Source organism: Columba livia, chromosome 1 (genome assembly GCF_036013475.1).
Source record: "Columba livia isolate bColLiv1 breed racing homer chromosome 1, bColLiv1.pat.W.v2, whole genome shotgun sequence".
Lineage (NCBI taxonomy): Eukaryota > Metazoa > Chordata > Aves > Columbiformes > Columbidae > Columba > Columba livia.
Genome location: NC_088602.1, coordinates 174,190,076 through 174,207,469, shown reverse-complemented (window position 1 = coordinate 174,207,469; position 17,394 = coordinate 174,190,076). Strand labels below are relative to the sequence as shown.

The window sequence follows — 17,394 nt, the reverse complement described above, 5'->3', positions numbered from 1 at the left end:
AGTCAAAGCTATTTGAGAGCTCAGGGCTGAAGAGATTTTTTGCACAGCCACCCAGTGACTTGAATTGCCGAGCTGGGTCCTGCCTGGCCTCCCCTCAGAGCTAACAACCCTCTCAACCACAGCGGGACCTGGATCTTAACCAGGGATGAGTCAGCTTCACAACTAGCTGTAATCTACATTGCTTCAGGGCTGAGTCTCACCCAGCTTGACCTTGAAGAGTGTTTTGAACTCATCTTTTCAGACCTCCGGCTGCACAGGCTCTCGGCTTGGTGCCAGTTGTGCCATGGCATTAATGGTGAGTGAGCGCGATCCCACACCATGAACCCCATCACCAGTCCATGAAGGAGAAAGAAGAGTGTTATTGCTGGATCAGAGCCCTGCAGCCAGCTCAACCCTCACCCACCAAGGCAAGCATGCAAGCTCAGCAGCCACCAGCTTTTCCTCAACACTCAATCCTCAATTTCCCCACAAATTTTTTGTTCAGTGCCCCCCAACATCGGCATGGAGTATTCTACCACCTGCAAAAGTTTTGCATGAGACAATGCTGGTTTTCTTTTCCTTTCTCACTCCCCAAAGCCCCACAGCCCAGCAGTTCGGCAGAGCAGGCAGTTCACCCCGATGCCTGCACACGTTTGCACTGGGGCGAGCAGAAATCCCTCCCCAGCCTCCCACTCTCAGGGCACTGGTGTCCGCCCTTTACCAGGGCAGACCTGCGTCCGTGCACAGCGAAAGCACAGGGACCGCCAGCGGCATCTCGCCCACACGAGCTGTGCTTGGCCAAAAGCGGGAGCTATTTCTGGAGAGCAGCTTCTCTTCGAGCAGCAGAACCAGGGTGCAGTGACCGAAAAAGAAAAGCCCCAGTGTTTCGAACGCAAAGCGAGGTTTCCCAGTCTCCCCCTGGGGAGGATGGATGACATCCTTGCAAAAATAAGAAAGGACTGCAGCGCTCTGCAGCAGGAGGGCTCCAGACGAGCGCTAAGGCTATTTCAACAAAAGCGTAAACACGCCAGATTTGCTGTTGTTGCAGAGCTCTGTGAAATCCGTGATTTCTGAGCGGAGTTCAGCTGGAGAGCGCTGGTGCTATAAAAAGCAAAGTGACTTTGGGCTTTGACGCTTCCTCCTGACACAAAAAAAGGTGATTTGTGATTCAAAAGATGAGGAATTTATCATCAAAAGGAGCTGGGACAGAGCTCAATGTTTACCCATGGCAGAACTAGACAGGCACCGAAAGCAGATATATTTATACCCCTCCATTAATAAAAGAAGCCAAGTCAACCATACCTTTGTGCTAAAGTTAGAGCACAGCACTCAGCATGCCCTTAAAAAGGCAAGAAAGTTTCCGCAAACTGGGACAGCTGGTCCCGGTGCCGGCTCCGCGCATCCCCTCGGTGCCGGCTCCGCGCAGGGGCCGCTGGCACTGCGCGCTGCAGCGGGACAGGCGCCCGGTGCTGTGATGCTTCTCCGAGCCAGAAGGCTGAGTCCCAGAATCTGGTCACGGGCTGGTGGCCACAGCACCTCAGGAGCCAAACAGTCCCTGCTCCACCTTCAGAGACCTGCAGGAGCAGTCTGACTCTTCACAGAAACAAAAAACCCTCCAGTTTTAACTCCAGGACCCTGTCTCTTCCCTGGTCATGGGGCTCACACAAGCCAGGAGCCTTCACCTCTGCTGCAGCAGAAGAGATGATGGCACGCTGGTGGCAGCACACTCGGGCTGGCCCTGGGGCTGAGGACCCGGTTTGTGGGGCTGTCTCCATCAGTCAGCAGAGGGAAGAGGAGCAGCACCCAAGGGTTACAGGTTTGTTCTGCTGCTGAAGGGTCAGTGCGAGCCCAGGGTGAACAGAGCGTGAAAGATGGTAGACAGTTCATCCCCAATGAGATGAGCAACAGGGCTGGCCAGTGAGAGTCACTGGAAGCTCCTGGGTTAGGATTTGATATTTAGAAATGCTTCAGAAATAACCAAGTGCAGCAAGTCCCTTAACCCACAGATAAGGCTGGAGTTGTGTGGCTTCACCTCCCAAGCACTGGGGTATGTTACAACACTGCCAGGTAGGAAATCCCTAGAAAAGTCGGATCTTTGTTCCTTTCAAGGTGCTTCTAGAAAGCAATTAATTGTCCATCTTGACCAGTAAACCAATTAGCTCTTGCAGTCATTTCCCTGTTTTCCCTCTCTCCAGCCCTTGAACCATGCTGGAAGCCCTTTGCTGAACCTCTCTCCCAGTTCATCTTGAGCTGCAGGAGCTAGTGCTGGACATGCTATGTCAGAAACAATCGTGCTTTAAAACAAGAACAACCACAAAAAATACACCTTGTCTGAGTCAAATCTAAGTGCACTGCAGTTTCTCTTCTCCACATCTCAGTGAAACAGCCACAAGTGACAACCAACCCCGGTGTGTGCAGTGAAGAAAACAGGGCTGCAGGCAAGCACAGGAGGCCATGGGCCACCTTTCACCTTCTAGAACGTGACCAAGTTGTTGGCGCTCCAGAATGCATTTCACTTCCCAGCTTGCGCTGAAGATGCTACAGTTCCATGAACCCGATTGACCTTTGAAAAAGACATGGGACTAGATGACCTCCACAGGTCTCTTCCAACCCAAATCACTGCACAATTTGTATAAAGACAGAAAGGAAGGATGCAAACAACCCTCCCACACCAGCCACTAAGCTTTCTCATCAGCAGGATGCTCAGGCGGCTGTCCCCGAGTCAGCACGGTCAACAGCAGGCCAGCAGCAAAACCCCAAGCACAGGTCAGCCCCACTTCAGAGATCAGGGCTTCTTCCTGAGCTTTCAGGCTCAAAGCGCTTGATACAGCTTGTCAGTGCCAGACTAAGACACCGCCTCAGCAGTCACACTAGCCTCACCCTTGAGCTCTTCTCCAAATTAAATTTGAACTTATAGATCAGTCCAATACAATCCAAACAATGCTTTCCAGCAAATGTTATCATTTATTGACTAAATCCTCACCATGCAGCTGCCAAAGGTAAGCCGTGTGGCACAGGAATTCACATTTGGCAACCACATTGCTGGACCCTGGGCTGGCATCAAGCCCTGTGGCCTGGAGCCCATGTCCAGGTTGTTACCAAACCCTCTTCAGATGTCCTTCCCAACGCGACAGTGGTGCCCTCACTCAGTGGACGCTGCCTTTACATACTGGGTGCCTTGCAGTCGGCTGTGACTGACTCATGTGGTTTGTCTGTTTTATTATAGTTATTTATAGCTTATAGAAGGGCAATGTATGGAATCAGCAGCATTCATTTCCTTAGCCAACTTGCAGTCCATTCCAAGAGCCTGCATCAGCTTCCTCTGATGAGCTTTTGGTAAACCCCTGTTGAGCAATGCAACATTATTACACCACTTCTAATGACTTATTAGTGAATTCCAGGATCAGCCATTTTATGGTTTTGCCTGGAAATGACGGCTGGCTGGGAGACCCAGTGTCCCTGCTTCTCTTTTGAGGCGTGCTTCTGCGCTGCCTTCCTCCCCACGCAGCGGAGCTTTGTTTCCAGACCTCTCGCAGCCTCAGCGATCCAGAGCCCTTAAACCAGCTCCTCCAGAATTTTATTCAGCCCTGATTTCCAGGCATCTAATTTTAGCTGTTACTGTTCAACATCCTCTCGAGTCACTGTTAGAATGAAATGAGGGTCATCTGACAGGAACACATTGCAGCTCCTTGGTAAATACTGGGGAGGAATGCTTAAGGAGCTCGCGCGCCTTCCTGCATCGTTATCAACAATCCTGCCAACCTGGAACACACCTGATCCCAACCCTTTTGTTCCTGGTACCCTGCATTTCCAAAAGCAATATGAAAATCCTGCGCTGGCCTCAGCCATACTAGGCATATTTCACAGCATCAATTTTGCTCAATTCTAAGTTTCCATAATTACTTGCCAATTGACCACAGGGATTTATTATTTGTTATTTTTAGGATCATTTCAACAGAAAAGGCATCCGATGATACGGATATATATTTGCAGGACATCTTTCACTAGAGGATCTCTAAGCACGTTGTAGAATGTGCATGAATTTCTCCTTGTCTGCACTGACACTCCTTTTACAGGCAGCAGGACAACAGGAGCAGTGATTACAAGAAATGTCTAAACTCCCAGAGCAAATTTCATTCCGAGCACAGAACACCGGCTTCCAGTTGTGTGTGTTAACTATTAAACCTGTGCTAACACAGACAGCGGGAAGTTGGCTACACAGCATTAAAGAAAATGCTGATACTGTAATTTGAAATGGTTGTCTCTCCTTCCACACTAACAGGTTTAAACACAGATTAGGCTTGGAGGGAAAAAGGGGCGCGGGGGGGGAGAGGGGACTTCTTATCAAATACCAAACAAATGGCCCTTTTCTGCTAATAAGCAGCAATGGGAAAGGATGGCAGGGAAAGGCATGGGGTCACAGGGAGCTCAGTGTGTGAACAGACAGGGCTGGGATTTTTTGCCAGCCCTGCCAAGGCTTCACCCTTCATCCTTAAGAAGATCCTCTCTCCCAGCTCATTCTTCACACCAGCATCGGTCCCCTCTGTATGTTTTACCTGCCAGGGACATGGCAACAGTGAAATTCATCCAGATTGCACTGAAAAACAGATGACACACAGGAGCCAGCAGACTGGTGTTTCTCACTTTTATTTAAAAACAGTGCTTCATTACCATTTGCAAAGGGTTAGGAAGGGTTTCCCCCCTTGCTTAGAGTTTATAAAAGCCAGCAACATGATCAATAATTTATACACATGGATAGTAATACAAAAAAAAGGAATAAAAGCTAAAGATCTAACTACTCCGACCTTCACAATTCCAGCTACTTGATAATAATAGGAATAACCCAATGAATACTGTATGGTCTGAAAGCTACTATACAATATGATACTTAACGAGGGAGGGCGGGAAGTTAAGAGGCTGTCACAAAGCCCTGGGATGCAGATACTGCTTCTCCAGAGTCAGCAGGGAAATGGGACCCTGGGCAAGCGGCTCGGGCGTCCTAGGAAATGATCCAGGGGAAGGGAACGCATCCCACTCGGGACGCGTCCTGTTCCCCGGCGGTACCTGGCAATGGGAGGTGCTGGGGAGATGGCGTGAAGGGGCAAGTCCATCGCTGCTAGTGGAGGTGCTGCGGCATCTCAGCCTTGCACTGAAAATCTCCAAGTCTCAAGTAGATCAGCCTGTGAGGTCAGTAAAATACTCCGCCAGCTCCGTATCGCTCTACAGCCCTGGTTCTCATCTGCTATCAGCCCCACGTTTTAGCTCCAGCTATTTACAAGCAGGGTTTATCATATTAAGATTTTAAAAAGAAAAAAAAGTAAAAAGAAAAAACTCAAAACCAAATCATTTCCCCTGGGGTAAAAGAGGATTATTTCGTCACTTGATAATGCAGCCAAACCAAGCTGCCAAAACTACAACACACGCACACACACAAAATACTGTGAACAGAAAAAAATTGAAAAACATGACCAAAACTGAGACTATTAATGTGAGAGGCCCAATTTCTGTAAGGAATTCACTCCTTGGGGACGCAACAAGCCCCTCCACCAGCAGAGAACTGGGAATCTGGCAAGAGATTTATTGACCTACTTCAGGAAAAAAAAAAAAAAAAGAAGAAAGAAAAAACATTCCTAAGATGAACCAGCATTTTGCTGACTGTCAGCCAAATGAATATTTGGGTGGACGGCTTTACACACCAGCAATCTCCTGGTGAAATCATGCAAGGTTTCTGGCTGATGAGTTCTTGCTCTACCACAAGTCGAGAGGCAGTGGGGGAAGCCTGTCTCCTGCACAAGCCCTGACCAGCTGCAGGCTGCCACCCGGAGAGGACAACCGCTGGCAAGAAGTTGCCTTGCAAGGTTAACAGCAGCAACAGAGACGGAACTTGGACATCCCAAGTTCCCTGGAGGCTGCCATCAAAGCAGGTGCTGCAGCGGGACGGGGGCTTGTCCTGCCAACTCCTGGCTAGAGGGAAATGTAGCGGGGAGAAACCCCAGAGCCTGCTTGACAAGGGCCCCATTTCACGCTCTGGCTATCAGACTCCTGCTTGCCTTGTTGACTGGAGTTTTCATTGTAGAAGAGAAGTTTACCGGGGTTGGAGGGTGGAGAGGGCAATCAGTAAGGTGGGGATGGAGGGAAGGGGCTTTTTAGACATTAACATCACCAAAAATAGTGTTTTATGCAACAAAGAATCAAGTCTCACTGGTGTATACTACAAAATGTTTGACATTTTCCAAGAGCATGACAAAATAAAAACACAAATAAGTTTACATTGGATGTTCATCTTGTTCACTAGGTTGGGCGGGCTTTTTTTCCCCCTCCTATTGTAAAACAGTGCAAACAGGTAACACACTCTAAAAATCGCCCCTCTGCACCAAGGGCAGCACTCCCCGACCCTGCCAGGCTGGAGGGCCGCAGGCTGCCTGCCACACCGCCCACGGGCTTTCCCTTTGGAGCCAGACTCAGCAAAAGCACTCCCCAGAGCTGGGTTTTGGTTTTCCCTTTACTGAATTCCTAAGTGCTCCCCCAACGTGTTCTTCAGTTGCCTCCTTCTCTGGGGCCAGGATGGGAAGATACAGATAGAGATGAGCAGGGTAATAATGAGGCTCTGCTTTTTTAATTCCTCTGCTTTGTGTTCCTCGCAGCCAAAGCTCTGGGTGCTGGAATCGAAATTCCAGCAGCCAGGTCTCTTTTTGGGCAAAGAAATGGTTTAATTAACCGTTTCACAACTAGTACTTGAGCCAGCGATTGAGATAACCCTCCTCAGCTCTTGCTGTGCGCTTCACATCCACAGATCTCACAATGGGTGAGAACAGGGGATAAGCTTTTGCTTCACTTTAGGGATGGGGAAGCAAAGTCTGGAGCAGTGACAACTGCTTCACGATGACCCTTGAGGATCACTGACAGAGCCCTGACCAAAACACAGGTCTCCGACTCCTGAGCTCACGCACTCTCGGGCACTGGAACAGCCCTGTCACAGCTCGTTTAAAACATGGCTCTGTCTGAACTCATGACACAGGATCCATGTAACTGCTTAACCTGGGAATAACTGGCTATAGCAGGTTCATACTGACCTCTGTGGTGGCTCCAGGTCCTGTCATGGCTTTTCTTAGAAAAGGTAACCCACCTCCAACAGTGCAGCCTTCCTAGTGTGGGGACAGTTAAAATGCTTTGCTAACGTGCTGGGCATCAATGTAGTTTATTCCCAGTAGGGAACATGCTATACCAGTAGAAGTCACCTATGTACCAGCACAACTGTACCCACAAGGAAAGACAGACCAGCACATTAAATATATCAACTCTTCAATCCAAAATTTTATCAGTATAATATCACGTGCTGGCCACATCTATTGCAAGACAGTACAAACAGCAACACTTAAAGAAATGTACTTTCCTCTACTTGAAGAGGAACCCCAGATGCCACCAGACTAGAGGGTGACAAACAGCAAGCTACTTGCCAGGCTGTGGTTTCCCTCGGAAAGCCAAGTCCTGCTTTGCGAGGGACCTGTGACTGCAGACCCATCTCAGGGAGAAGCACTAGCTGCCATCGGTCAAACAAGTCAGGGCCCAGTTTAATTAATTAAGTGTAATTAATTTTGCATAGGGAGATATAGGCTTTGTCCTCACTTCTTCAGAAGATGGATATAGCCATGGCTTGGCTGCTCTAATACACCTCAAGCCAGTTCACAACATATCTGAGTGAAACCAGAGCTGTTGTTTGCCAAGAGGGAAGAAAGGCTGAAGAGCTCTCCTTGCACAATGCTCACTGGAGAAACCTCACTGTGAAATTCCAGCTAGTGTGCAAGTTTTTGGGAGGTGTGGTGCTCCTGAGACCTGGAACCAGCAAGCTACCTCTGTCCCCTCGCCATGCACATGTCCTGGTGTCCCCTCTGCAGCTCACTGCTGTGAGCAGGCAGCCGGGCTATCGGCAACCTGCCTCGGTGGGGATCTTGCAGCATTAGCTATGGAGCTGGGGAGACACTGACTGGTTAACGCACCGCAAGAGCCTGGCGGGGGTCAACCAGAGGAGGTCGGGCTCAGATACAAGAGGAATCAGGTTGGATGGTCTGGAGCGGGTATTACTCGGAGATCATACCTCAGGAGATCACAGCCCCGCAAAGGTTGGGCACTTCTGCACTAAACCCCTCATGCTTCTAATATACTTGGGTGGGCTGAAGCTGCCATGCATAGACTCTGCTCAGTTGCAGAAATGGGGCTGGACCCCACACTCCCAGAGAGGCCAAGTGGCAGGGGGGGATTGCAGGCAGCACTACCAGGGCAGGGGAAGGTACTCGGGGAGGGAGAATCTGGATTTCGGGAGCTGCAGTCAGAACCAGCTGAACTGAAAGGCAGGAAAGGGGCAGAGGGGCCGGCAGCCGCCCCTGCTGGGCTCTGCCAGCTGCGCTCCCCTCGCTCGCAGCCTGCAGACCTGCTGCAAGAGGAACCGCCTGCAGGGACAGGATGGGAAGGGGTGGCCTCACTCAACCTCTCTGCCCCACAGGTGGGTAGAAACAAGTCCAGTAGAGGCTTTTGCTGCATCTCAGCTCCAGAAGTCCCCTGGCTCCCCCACGGTGGAAATGGCTCCCCTTGGATATGACTATTTCTACCACAAGTCCTCCCTCCCCTGCCTCAATAAAACAGCAAAAGCCCCCAAATGCCCCACATCCCCCTCAGTTCCTAGATTTTGTGAAAGCCCCAACACCTTGTTCCCCCCTCCCCATTTTCAAGCTAACCAAAATATTTATATACAAACAACAAAAAAATTGTCATAACAGAAACAAACCAAACTTTGGCTTGGAAAAGAAAAGTTAAAAACCAACAACAAAACCAACAAAAAAAATAAAAGGTGGCCAACAGGCTGGTAGTTTGGTGTCCCCTTTATCTAGCTATTCTTCCAGAGGATCAATAGCTTCAGGGTCTCTAGCTTAACTAATGGCTTCCCCATCATTCCCATTTGAGGTGCCTCCTCTCTGCTGTGCACAAAGAGGCCACACGTGTCTCACTGGGGAAGACCAAAACCAAAAACGTGTGGTTGGGCCAGAACACCTCCCCAGCAGCTCTGCTTGTCGACATCGCTTAGTGTTAAATGCAGGAGGTTTCCTATTCTGGTGTCAGCAGTAGATGGAGAAGCAGGTGTAGTGCTGGAGTTGGAGAGGCTCCACCAACAAACCCACACTCCAAACAGTCCTCTGGGGGATAAGCTCACCCCAGTACCAATAGATGGAGTCGAGGCAGCTTAATAAAACTGCGCTTCTGCATTTCCCTAACCTGTGGTTAGAGATCCTGCCTCTGAGCACTGGGGCTTACTGGGAGCACTCTAGGAGCCAGCAGCTGAGCGGGGAGGTCTGGAGAGCAGCAGCTCCCCCTCACAACACAGCTCATGCTGTCATCTAAAAATGCTGACTTTGAAACACAGTGAAATCACTGTACGTGAGAGCAGAAGGGAGATGGTCTTGGGAGTCACGGAGTCCTCCCTTAAATAGTCTCTCTGCTTTCAAATCTTCTAATATGTAGTGTTTATATGAACTCAGCAGACCAGGTATACAACATTCTATGAGAGGCTGGGCAAAACAGACCCCAGGGCTCCAACACAACTATGTAAGGGCCTGCAATAGGTTGTGGTGGGAAGTTCCTATGAATTCAGAGCTTGCAAAAACTGCTTCTGCCTCCCCTTAAACTCCTGATCAAAGCAAAACTACTACAGGATCACATTTAAAGACTCTTCCCCCACTCAAACCCACGTTTGCCCCTCGCCTCAGCAGCTTATACATGACTCGTTTTTCCTCACTCATTTTAAACAGATTACTTGCAAAAGTGCCGGAGCAGCTCAGGATGAACAGGAGGAGAGACCTTGCAGGCTGGACCTCAGAGGACCCGAGCACGGCGCTGACGCGGGGATCTTCAGCTAGATTTCTTCCTCTCTAAGGCTGCACACGTTTCACCTCTGCAAGTTTAACCGCTTGCTGTCCGCAACAGAGGTGCTCTGTGTGATGCTGCATTGCATCCGCCACTCCTTGAGGAAAGAAGGGGAGGAAAGGGACAGCAAGGGACAAAGATCTTGAAAAGGAGGAAGAAAAACTAAGATAATTACAGCCATCAGCAATGGACAACAATCATCTAGAATAAGTCGCACATGTGTGGGAAAGATCATCCTCATCAAAAACTCCTTTTGAAGTTCTTGTCCCCTGTACAGCAGAGAACAGCCGAAGTCTTTGGGCAGGTTGAGGAAATCTTCTCTTGCCAAGTCTAAAATCCTGACACTGCTGAAACTGTCCCAAACCTGTGCACATCAAATGGTGATAAAAAACGACGAAAGTCTCTGCATTTCCCCCATTTCCAAATGTAAATGACTATTTCCCACCAGCATTTAGGTCCCAGCCACAGCGTGTTTCCTTCTGCAGACCAGAAACATGGCAGGTGGAGACTTTTCCCTCACGTATTCCTGTCTCACAGGCACCAAGCACCAGACCCAGGGAAGTAACTCTGTCTGCGTGTTCCTGATTAATTGTATGATATCAGTTTCTAACAGCTTTCCTTAGCGCTAATCACCTTTTCCGTGATTGGTAGGATAAGCTATGCACCAACATACAGACACAGAAATGCATTATTTTTACCACAGTTAAAAAAAACCCAAAAATGAAAACAACAAAAAAAAGCACAATCTTTGGAACAAAAGAATTAAAGGCAGAAATTTAAAGGAAAAAAAATACATATTCAAAGAACATAGTGAGGTATAAAAAAGTATTTTCTCTTTTTTTTTTTTTTTTGTTTTTGTTTTTCCTCCTCGTCTTGCTATAGAGTTCCTCTACTAGTAAATATTGCAATAGCCAGGCCTCATGAACTGGGGGGGCTGTCCCACTTGCAGGGGGCTCACGTCACTTCAGTAGGGGGCAAATCGGCTGTAGCCACCTCGGTATAAACTCGCCTGTAGAAATTAAATGAGAAAATAAGAGGTCGTTAGGAGATGAACTGTGAAGAAACACTCAGGACAGCATCCGATTGGTCTCAGAAGGACTAAGAGACATGCCCTGGCACTGACCTGCCACCATCAGCACCTCTAAGAAGCAAGAGAGGAGAACTTTGCCTGCAAAACCAGAGACATGGCTCAGAAGGACACGTTCATGACCAGCCAGCTGGAGGTAAATTTGCCAAGTCTTGGCCAAAGGGACCTCAGTACCAGAAATGGGGCTCATGAGTCCTGTCTCTGAGCCAGTTGTACAGGCTGCCTTTACGGATAGCAGAGACCAGGACTTCTAAGACACTCTTCACCTCACCTTAAGGTAAAGGTCTAAAATAAGACACAATGACCTGGTATCCTAGAAGTACCTGCTTTTCCTTCACTGGCCCCAAAGAGAATCCACATGATGAACTGAGGCTTAAATGGAGATGCTACACTGCAGGTATCTATATTTAGGTGTCTTTTTCTCTGAACGCATTTGTATTCCAGCCTTTGCAACAACACAGACACTGCACTGGCTAACAGCAGATGGGCAAGCATGTGTTTTCAGCAATCTGCTGTACTCCCCTCTGATGCCAGAACCACCTCATTCCTGCCCTTGTGTAACTACTGCTGGCAGGCAGGACACCGCATCCTTCCATTAGCGCAAGAGGGAACCAAGTGCAGCACCTTTGCACTGAATGACACTTTGGGTCATTGTTCTACCACCTCCTTTGTACTAGGTGATGTGCAATACCAAGTAATAACTGGTCCCCTCTAACCTAGCTCTTTTCCTAGTCCACACTCACACACATGAATGCAGAACAACTAGGAATTCAAGCACTGCAGCTAAGGGCCTTCTCCCTCAAAAAAAACCCAAACAAATCTGGGTGAAGTTTAATTACCTGATAAACAGTAAACAGCTGTTCCCCATACTGGAAATGAGAAATAGCACAAGAAAGAAAATCCCACTTACCACAGCGCCAACTCCGTAGCTAGCGGCAGGGGCAAGGGCATGGTAAGGATCTGCTGTGTACACCCTGCCATAACTGAAGAGAGGGAGAACAAAAAATAAAAGAAAGAGTCACTCTGGGGGCAGAGAAACAGCTGTCTGACCACAGGCAATGGAAGAAGCAGCATGCCCTTCTACACGCATGTATGCATACATGCACACACATGCACGCAGGTGGCCCCTCTTTGAAGAGATCCTACGGGCATGTTGCCATGCATCATATGAGATGGGCAAGAGAACATCCTGCAAGGAGGAATGTGGCAGAAACCATGAGTTTAACCTGTAGGAAAGAGGTGAGCACCTTTGAAATGACAGCTAATGCATCCCTTACCTCGCATGATGCAATTTGGTAGGAGAGTGACTGCTGGCACTAGTGCTACTGGCACACTAACAGCTGCTAAATGGAAAGCAGCGAGAGATTCTCCAGAATGAGAAGGGAGTATAAATTTTAATGGTCTCGCATGCTCTAGGATTACAACATGGCCTTGCTGCACAGGAGATGAAAAACCTTAAGGCAAGCACTGTGATGATGATAATCCTTTGTATCTATACAGAGCTGCATGTTAAAGCATCCTTGACTATGGTATTAGCTGAGCAATTTTTACTTTATGGATGGGGAGAGAAAAGCACCCGGTGATTAACCAGCCTGCCCAGAGTCGCAGAGCAAGGAGCTGGCAAGGCACGCCAGGTCTTTGGACTCCGAGGCCGTAACCACACTGGCTCCTTTGTGCAGAGAATCACAAGGATGGGGAAGAGGCCAGAGTTTGTGCCAGCTCACATACACCAGAGGACAATACTGCCCAGGAACAGAGAGACAAACTGTGCATTCACGTCTTTCATGTCGCGTTGTGCATGCATGTGTGCGTGTGCGAGTACAACAAGAAACAGGAAAAGAAGTATTGTGATGGATCAGTGCTCCTTGAATCCCTGAGCACAGCAAGCTAGCCCCAGGGGATACCTCCCCCTTACATACCCATCGCTGTAAGCTGCTGCAGCGGCTGCAGCGGCCGTGGCTGCTGTTGCAGTAGCAGGCTGTGCATATCTGTAGGCTGCGTATCCACCCTGCAGGAGAGAAGAGAACTGACTTTACAGATACCTGTCCACCCACGCAGAGCATAAAAAAATAGAAATTAAAAAAGTCACACACATCACAAGGAGAGGAAGTGTTTCAAACTGCATCAGCTCCCATGTCATGTCTATCGCAAGCATCGCCCATTTACTCATGTATATTCCTTTCCTCAGAAGGACCATGAAGACTCTTCTATTACCCCATTTAGTAGAAGGAATAAAGTAAAGCAAGCCTGACCACGGTTATATCCCTGCAGGAAATTAAATTTGGTGTGGAGGAACTGAAAACCAGAAAAGAGCTGAAATCTTGCATGCAATGTAATTTTTATGTCCCCTTTCTCTTACGCTGGGGAAATCGGAGGTAGGTGGTACTTTCCATGAAGTGTGTGTTTTAGAAAGAAGACCATTCAGAGAAATTTCTGCTTTTTCCCCCCCTCTCTTTTTTTAAGCCTGGGAAACCCAAAAGGCTAGAATTTAATTTGGTCCAGCTATATACCAGTATCAACAGTCAGAGAAGCTAAAAAGCAATCAGGAAGAGATGGTCAGAGAAGACAGTCCCTGGTGGTCTTAGGCTGGCAACAAGCAAAGTGACATTGATATCAATCAGACCATTCTCCCCTCCCTGCATGTAAGAAGGAAACAAGTCAGGGGAAATTATGCCAGAACAGTCTGTATTGCTGCTGCATTTCTGCCCATGCTACACACCTGTAGTTAAAGTCTTTATAATGCTTACTTAAGAGGTAGTTACTAAAAACATATTTGCAGCTGGGTTGGCAAAATGTGAACTCTGAGTGAGAGGAAGAGCTGCAAGTCTCCTCCTGGAACTTCCACAGGGAGCTGTGGCGAGAAGAGCTGGCTGGGGCAGGTGGCTCTGCACAGCGGGCAGCAATGCAGGAGGGAGGCCAGCCACATTCCGGACTTCCAGGAGCAAAGGCTGCACGGCAGGCAGAAAAGAGGGCTCTGAAGCCCAGGTTAGAGTTTTCTTTATTGTACAGTTTTGCACACGTTTTCATTAACTCTGAATGGGGGAATGGTAAATGAACTGGGGCTTTGATTTGCTAGAAACACAATGAGCCATAAATAATACCAGAAAACACCAGATTGCTTCTGGCTTTTTTTTTCTTTTAAATTAACAGAAGGGCAGACTTATGCTCTTCACTTCCACCATCAGCTCAACATACCTCTATCACTTATTCCCTATAGATCTTCTCCCTATACGTAACTAAGAGTACAAGATCAGCTCTACTACAGGACTGTGTGTTTGCTCAGCAATGCTCAGTTTTGGGGTAGGTAGCTTTTAAATTAGAAGTAATGATTTTTTAAATTAATTTTGGTTGCTTTTGTGGGGCCTGTGTTAGCCCCACAAAGGCTAACATGCTATCCAAAACATGTCTGAGGACCATTTCCTGCTCTAGAGCGGGGGGATTTACAGCCTCTTCAATCTTCTAGTTAAGAGAAGAAAGAGTAACACAAATCTACACCTCTGAAACATCACCACATTGCGCGAAAAGAGATGCCATGTCACAGTTTTGCCTTCGTAATCTCATCTACCTGTTCCAACCCTTGTGTTCTGGATTTATAGTGTGGTGAGGTTAGGCTCAGTTTTGCACCACCACTACTCCCACCTCCAAAACATGATGAAGATGAGATGAATGAGGTGCAGCCTTAATCCAAATCACATCTTCACTGACCTCACTAAATTAAGACAAAATTGGATACCAATGTCATTGTGGTATTCCCTAAAGTTTAGGAGCTTCCTGAACTCTTGATGGGGTCTGTCACTTGGGCACAAGGCATTTTTGCCTGGCACAACCCTCCTCAGGGCAGCTGGCTTCAGTGCGCACCCAGATTCCCACTCTGTCCCACACTTGCCAGCCACATTTCAGATCAGGAGCCATTTCAAATGCGCCTGGCACATATTCTGAACATGACAGCGAGATGCAGTTTGAAACCAAAGAGGGTTATCATGTAATTCTCTTTTAACTCATGTCTCTCAAAGGAAAATGAAACCAAACCAAACCAAAACAATAAAAAAGAAGAAAAGAAAAGAAGGGTTGGAATCAGGTGTGGGAGGGGGAATGGCGTAACATTTATTAATCAAAATTAAAAACTAAGCATGCTGACATCTGGAGCTAGAACAACCAGCAAAGTCACCACGTTCAGACTCATATTGGCTAGTTCTATCCATCCCAGCATTCTCTTGGGACAGCAGTTCGCCCTAGGCTCTACCACAAGCTCAGTGAAGTACACAGCCTCAAGTACTAGAGCGTGCAGCCACAACAACCTGCTATTACGGAGACAGTCAGTCACCACTGGAGTTAACATTCCAACCTTAACAACTCCCGCAGCCTCCCGCCCTCGCCCCCCGAAATGGCTCCCACCCTAGCCCTGTCCCACACCACAATGTTAATAATTATAACAAGCAATAACCCATCTGTTATATCAGAGAAGGGAACAGAGACTCCACTGAGAGATTTAGAGCGGGATGTTAACATTTCTTCAGTCAACTGCACAACAAACAAACAAAAAAAAAAAAAAACACAGGAGAAATAATTCATTGGAGAAATGAAGTTAAGAAATAGCTGACATGTGTATTGCTTTTTTAACCATGCACTGATGCAAAATTGAAGCTACTGTTAATTAAAAAAAAAGAAAAAAAAAAAATAACAGTATAGGGGTAACACACGCACAGGCAGACCCGCTCATTTCAAAGCAGTCTGCGAATTCTACTTGCGTGTACTTCAAATAAAACCAAAAATGGGGATTATAATGGCCATGGTACATTCCTGTCATAGGAGCAATGAGTGTGGACAGCTGGGGGATTTCTGGCACAGGGATGTATTTAGCATGACCAGCAGGTCCAAATACACCAAAACAGGGTGAAGGAAATAGGAGGAAAGCTGCGACTATTACTCATTATTTCGTAAATGCTTTCACCAAGCTCTGGGACCAGTCCAGAGCAAAGCAGACACTGTGCAGGTCGCCTTACCCAGCTGATGCTCCTGTTCTCCATAACCCAGGACCCACCTGTAATTCCGTCAATGCATCTAAAGCCTTGCTCAGCTTGTCTAATGTACTAGTTATTTTCTCCTGCTATACCTGTTCACACACAAGTTTAACTGGTATGCAGAGCTCATCTGTAACCTTACCTACACGGTCTTACCACCCCTAGTGATTTTTGATGCCACTCACTTTGGACACTCTAGTAAATATAAACCGTAACAGAGTAGAACATCTTCAACAAACACGAACAATCGTGTCTCCCCCCCCGCCCCAAAAATAATAATTAAAAAAAAAGGCCCTTGCTAGCTGCACCACACTCCTCCAGTGCCACAGCCAAACTGCAACAGAAGACACCATCAAGTGGCACAGTCCCCAAAACCCAGGACAGCCATGCAAACTCCCACTCCATCTATTTAAGTAATTTCACAGGGATGGGTTTACCCATCTAGGTTCAGTTTTTAAAATCTTTAGCCTCATCTCAAAAAAATGAGTGTGGCTGAGCTTCTGGCAAAGATGTTGAGTCAGAGATGTTTCTATCAAAGGGACAGTTTAAACACTGCCTTGACAAGGAAACAGGGCAACTAAGGAAAAGGCTTATGCATTTTTACTGGGCACTGATTAACAACCAAAACAACTGTATAAATCAAGGTTAGCCCTTTCTGGTACAGTCTTTTGGACAGTGTGGGGAGCACGTGAGAGAGATGCACACAACCCAAATGTTGCTTATCTTAATTCAAATTCTACTTCTCTGGATATGTTGGCAGTATTGCTGGGGCTGTGCTAAACCCTCTTCCCCATGTGAATGTGCAGTGCTTCAGCCTCTAGATCTTAATTGCCAAATAACTGTATTTGCCCAAGCATTCACAAAATCACAAATTAAAAATTACTCTTCTGTGATGTTACCATCCTTGGCTCATCAATGAAGCAAGAACATTTTTTTAAAAAATTCCTCCTTTAGCATTAGACGACAGCTTTTTCAATGTTGTCATATAACCTCTGAAGTAACACAAACATGGCAAAACAACATATACAGGAAGCTGCAGTCCCAGCTAAAGCAGCATTCCAATTACTGAGCACATTAATGTAGATAAATGAGCACTTTGAAACTATACAGTTCAGCTCAAAGTCAATCCAGCTTCTCTTCCACTCTTCAGGTGCATATTAGGTGATCAATCCAAAGAGAACATGAGGAAATCCAAAACTACAGCTTACTACGTCAGTGTATCCTATGGTATCAGCTTCCCATTTCTTGTTCCCTTGCTGCCTTAGACAGGCACACGTGCGCTGCTGGCACTTTTTACTCTGAAGTCTTTACATCACTAAGACACAACATTCCCAGGTCCCTGGAGAAACGTGTAACTCATGGTACCAGGTAGACACATTTAACCACGTGCCA

The 17,394-nt window shown here is 47.4% G+C and overlaps 1 protein-coding gene across 48 annotated transcripts in view; it reads right to left on the bottom strand.

Moving 5' to 3' along the window:
• Positions 1-4,610: 4,610 nt before the first annotated feature.
• RBFOX2 (RNA binding fox-1 homolog 2) overlaps positions 4,611-17,394 on the bottom strand; it is a 172,505-nt gene continuing 159,721 nt past the window's right edge. For 25 of the 48 annotated variants that reach the window (XM_065048024.1, XM_065048017.1, XM_065048058.1 and 22 more), the window contains 3 exons: positions 12,901-12,989; positions 11,892-11,964; positions 4,611-10,903 (listed from right to left, as the gene is read on the bottom strand). In XM_065048024.1, coding sequence (XP_064904096.1) covers positions 10,859-10,903; positions 11,892-11,964; positions 12,901-12,989 — 207 coding nt within the window. In that variant the 3' untranslated portion in view covers positions 4,611-10,858. Of the gene's footprint in view, positions 10,904-11,891; positions 11,965-12,900; positions 12,990-15,425; positions 15,503-17,394 lie in introns of those variants that run through there. The other 23 variants (XM_065047992.1, XM_065047983.1, XM_065048043.1 and 20 more) reach the window with 7 other exon arrangements.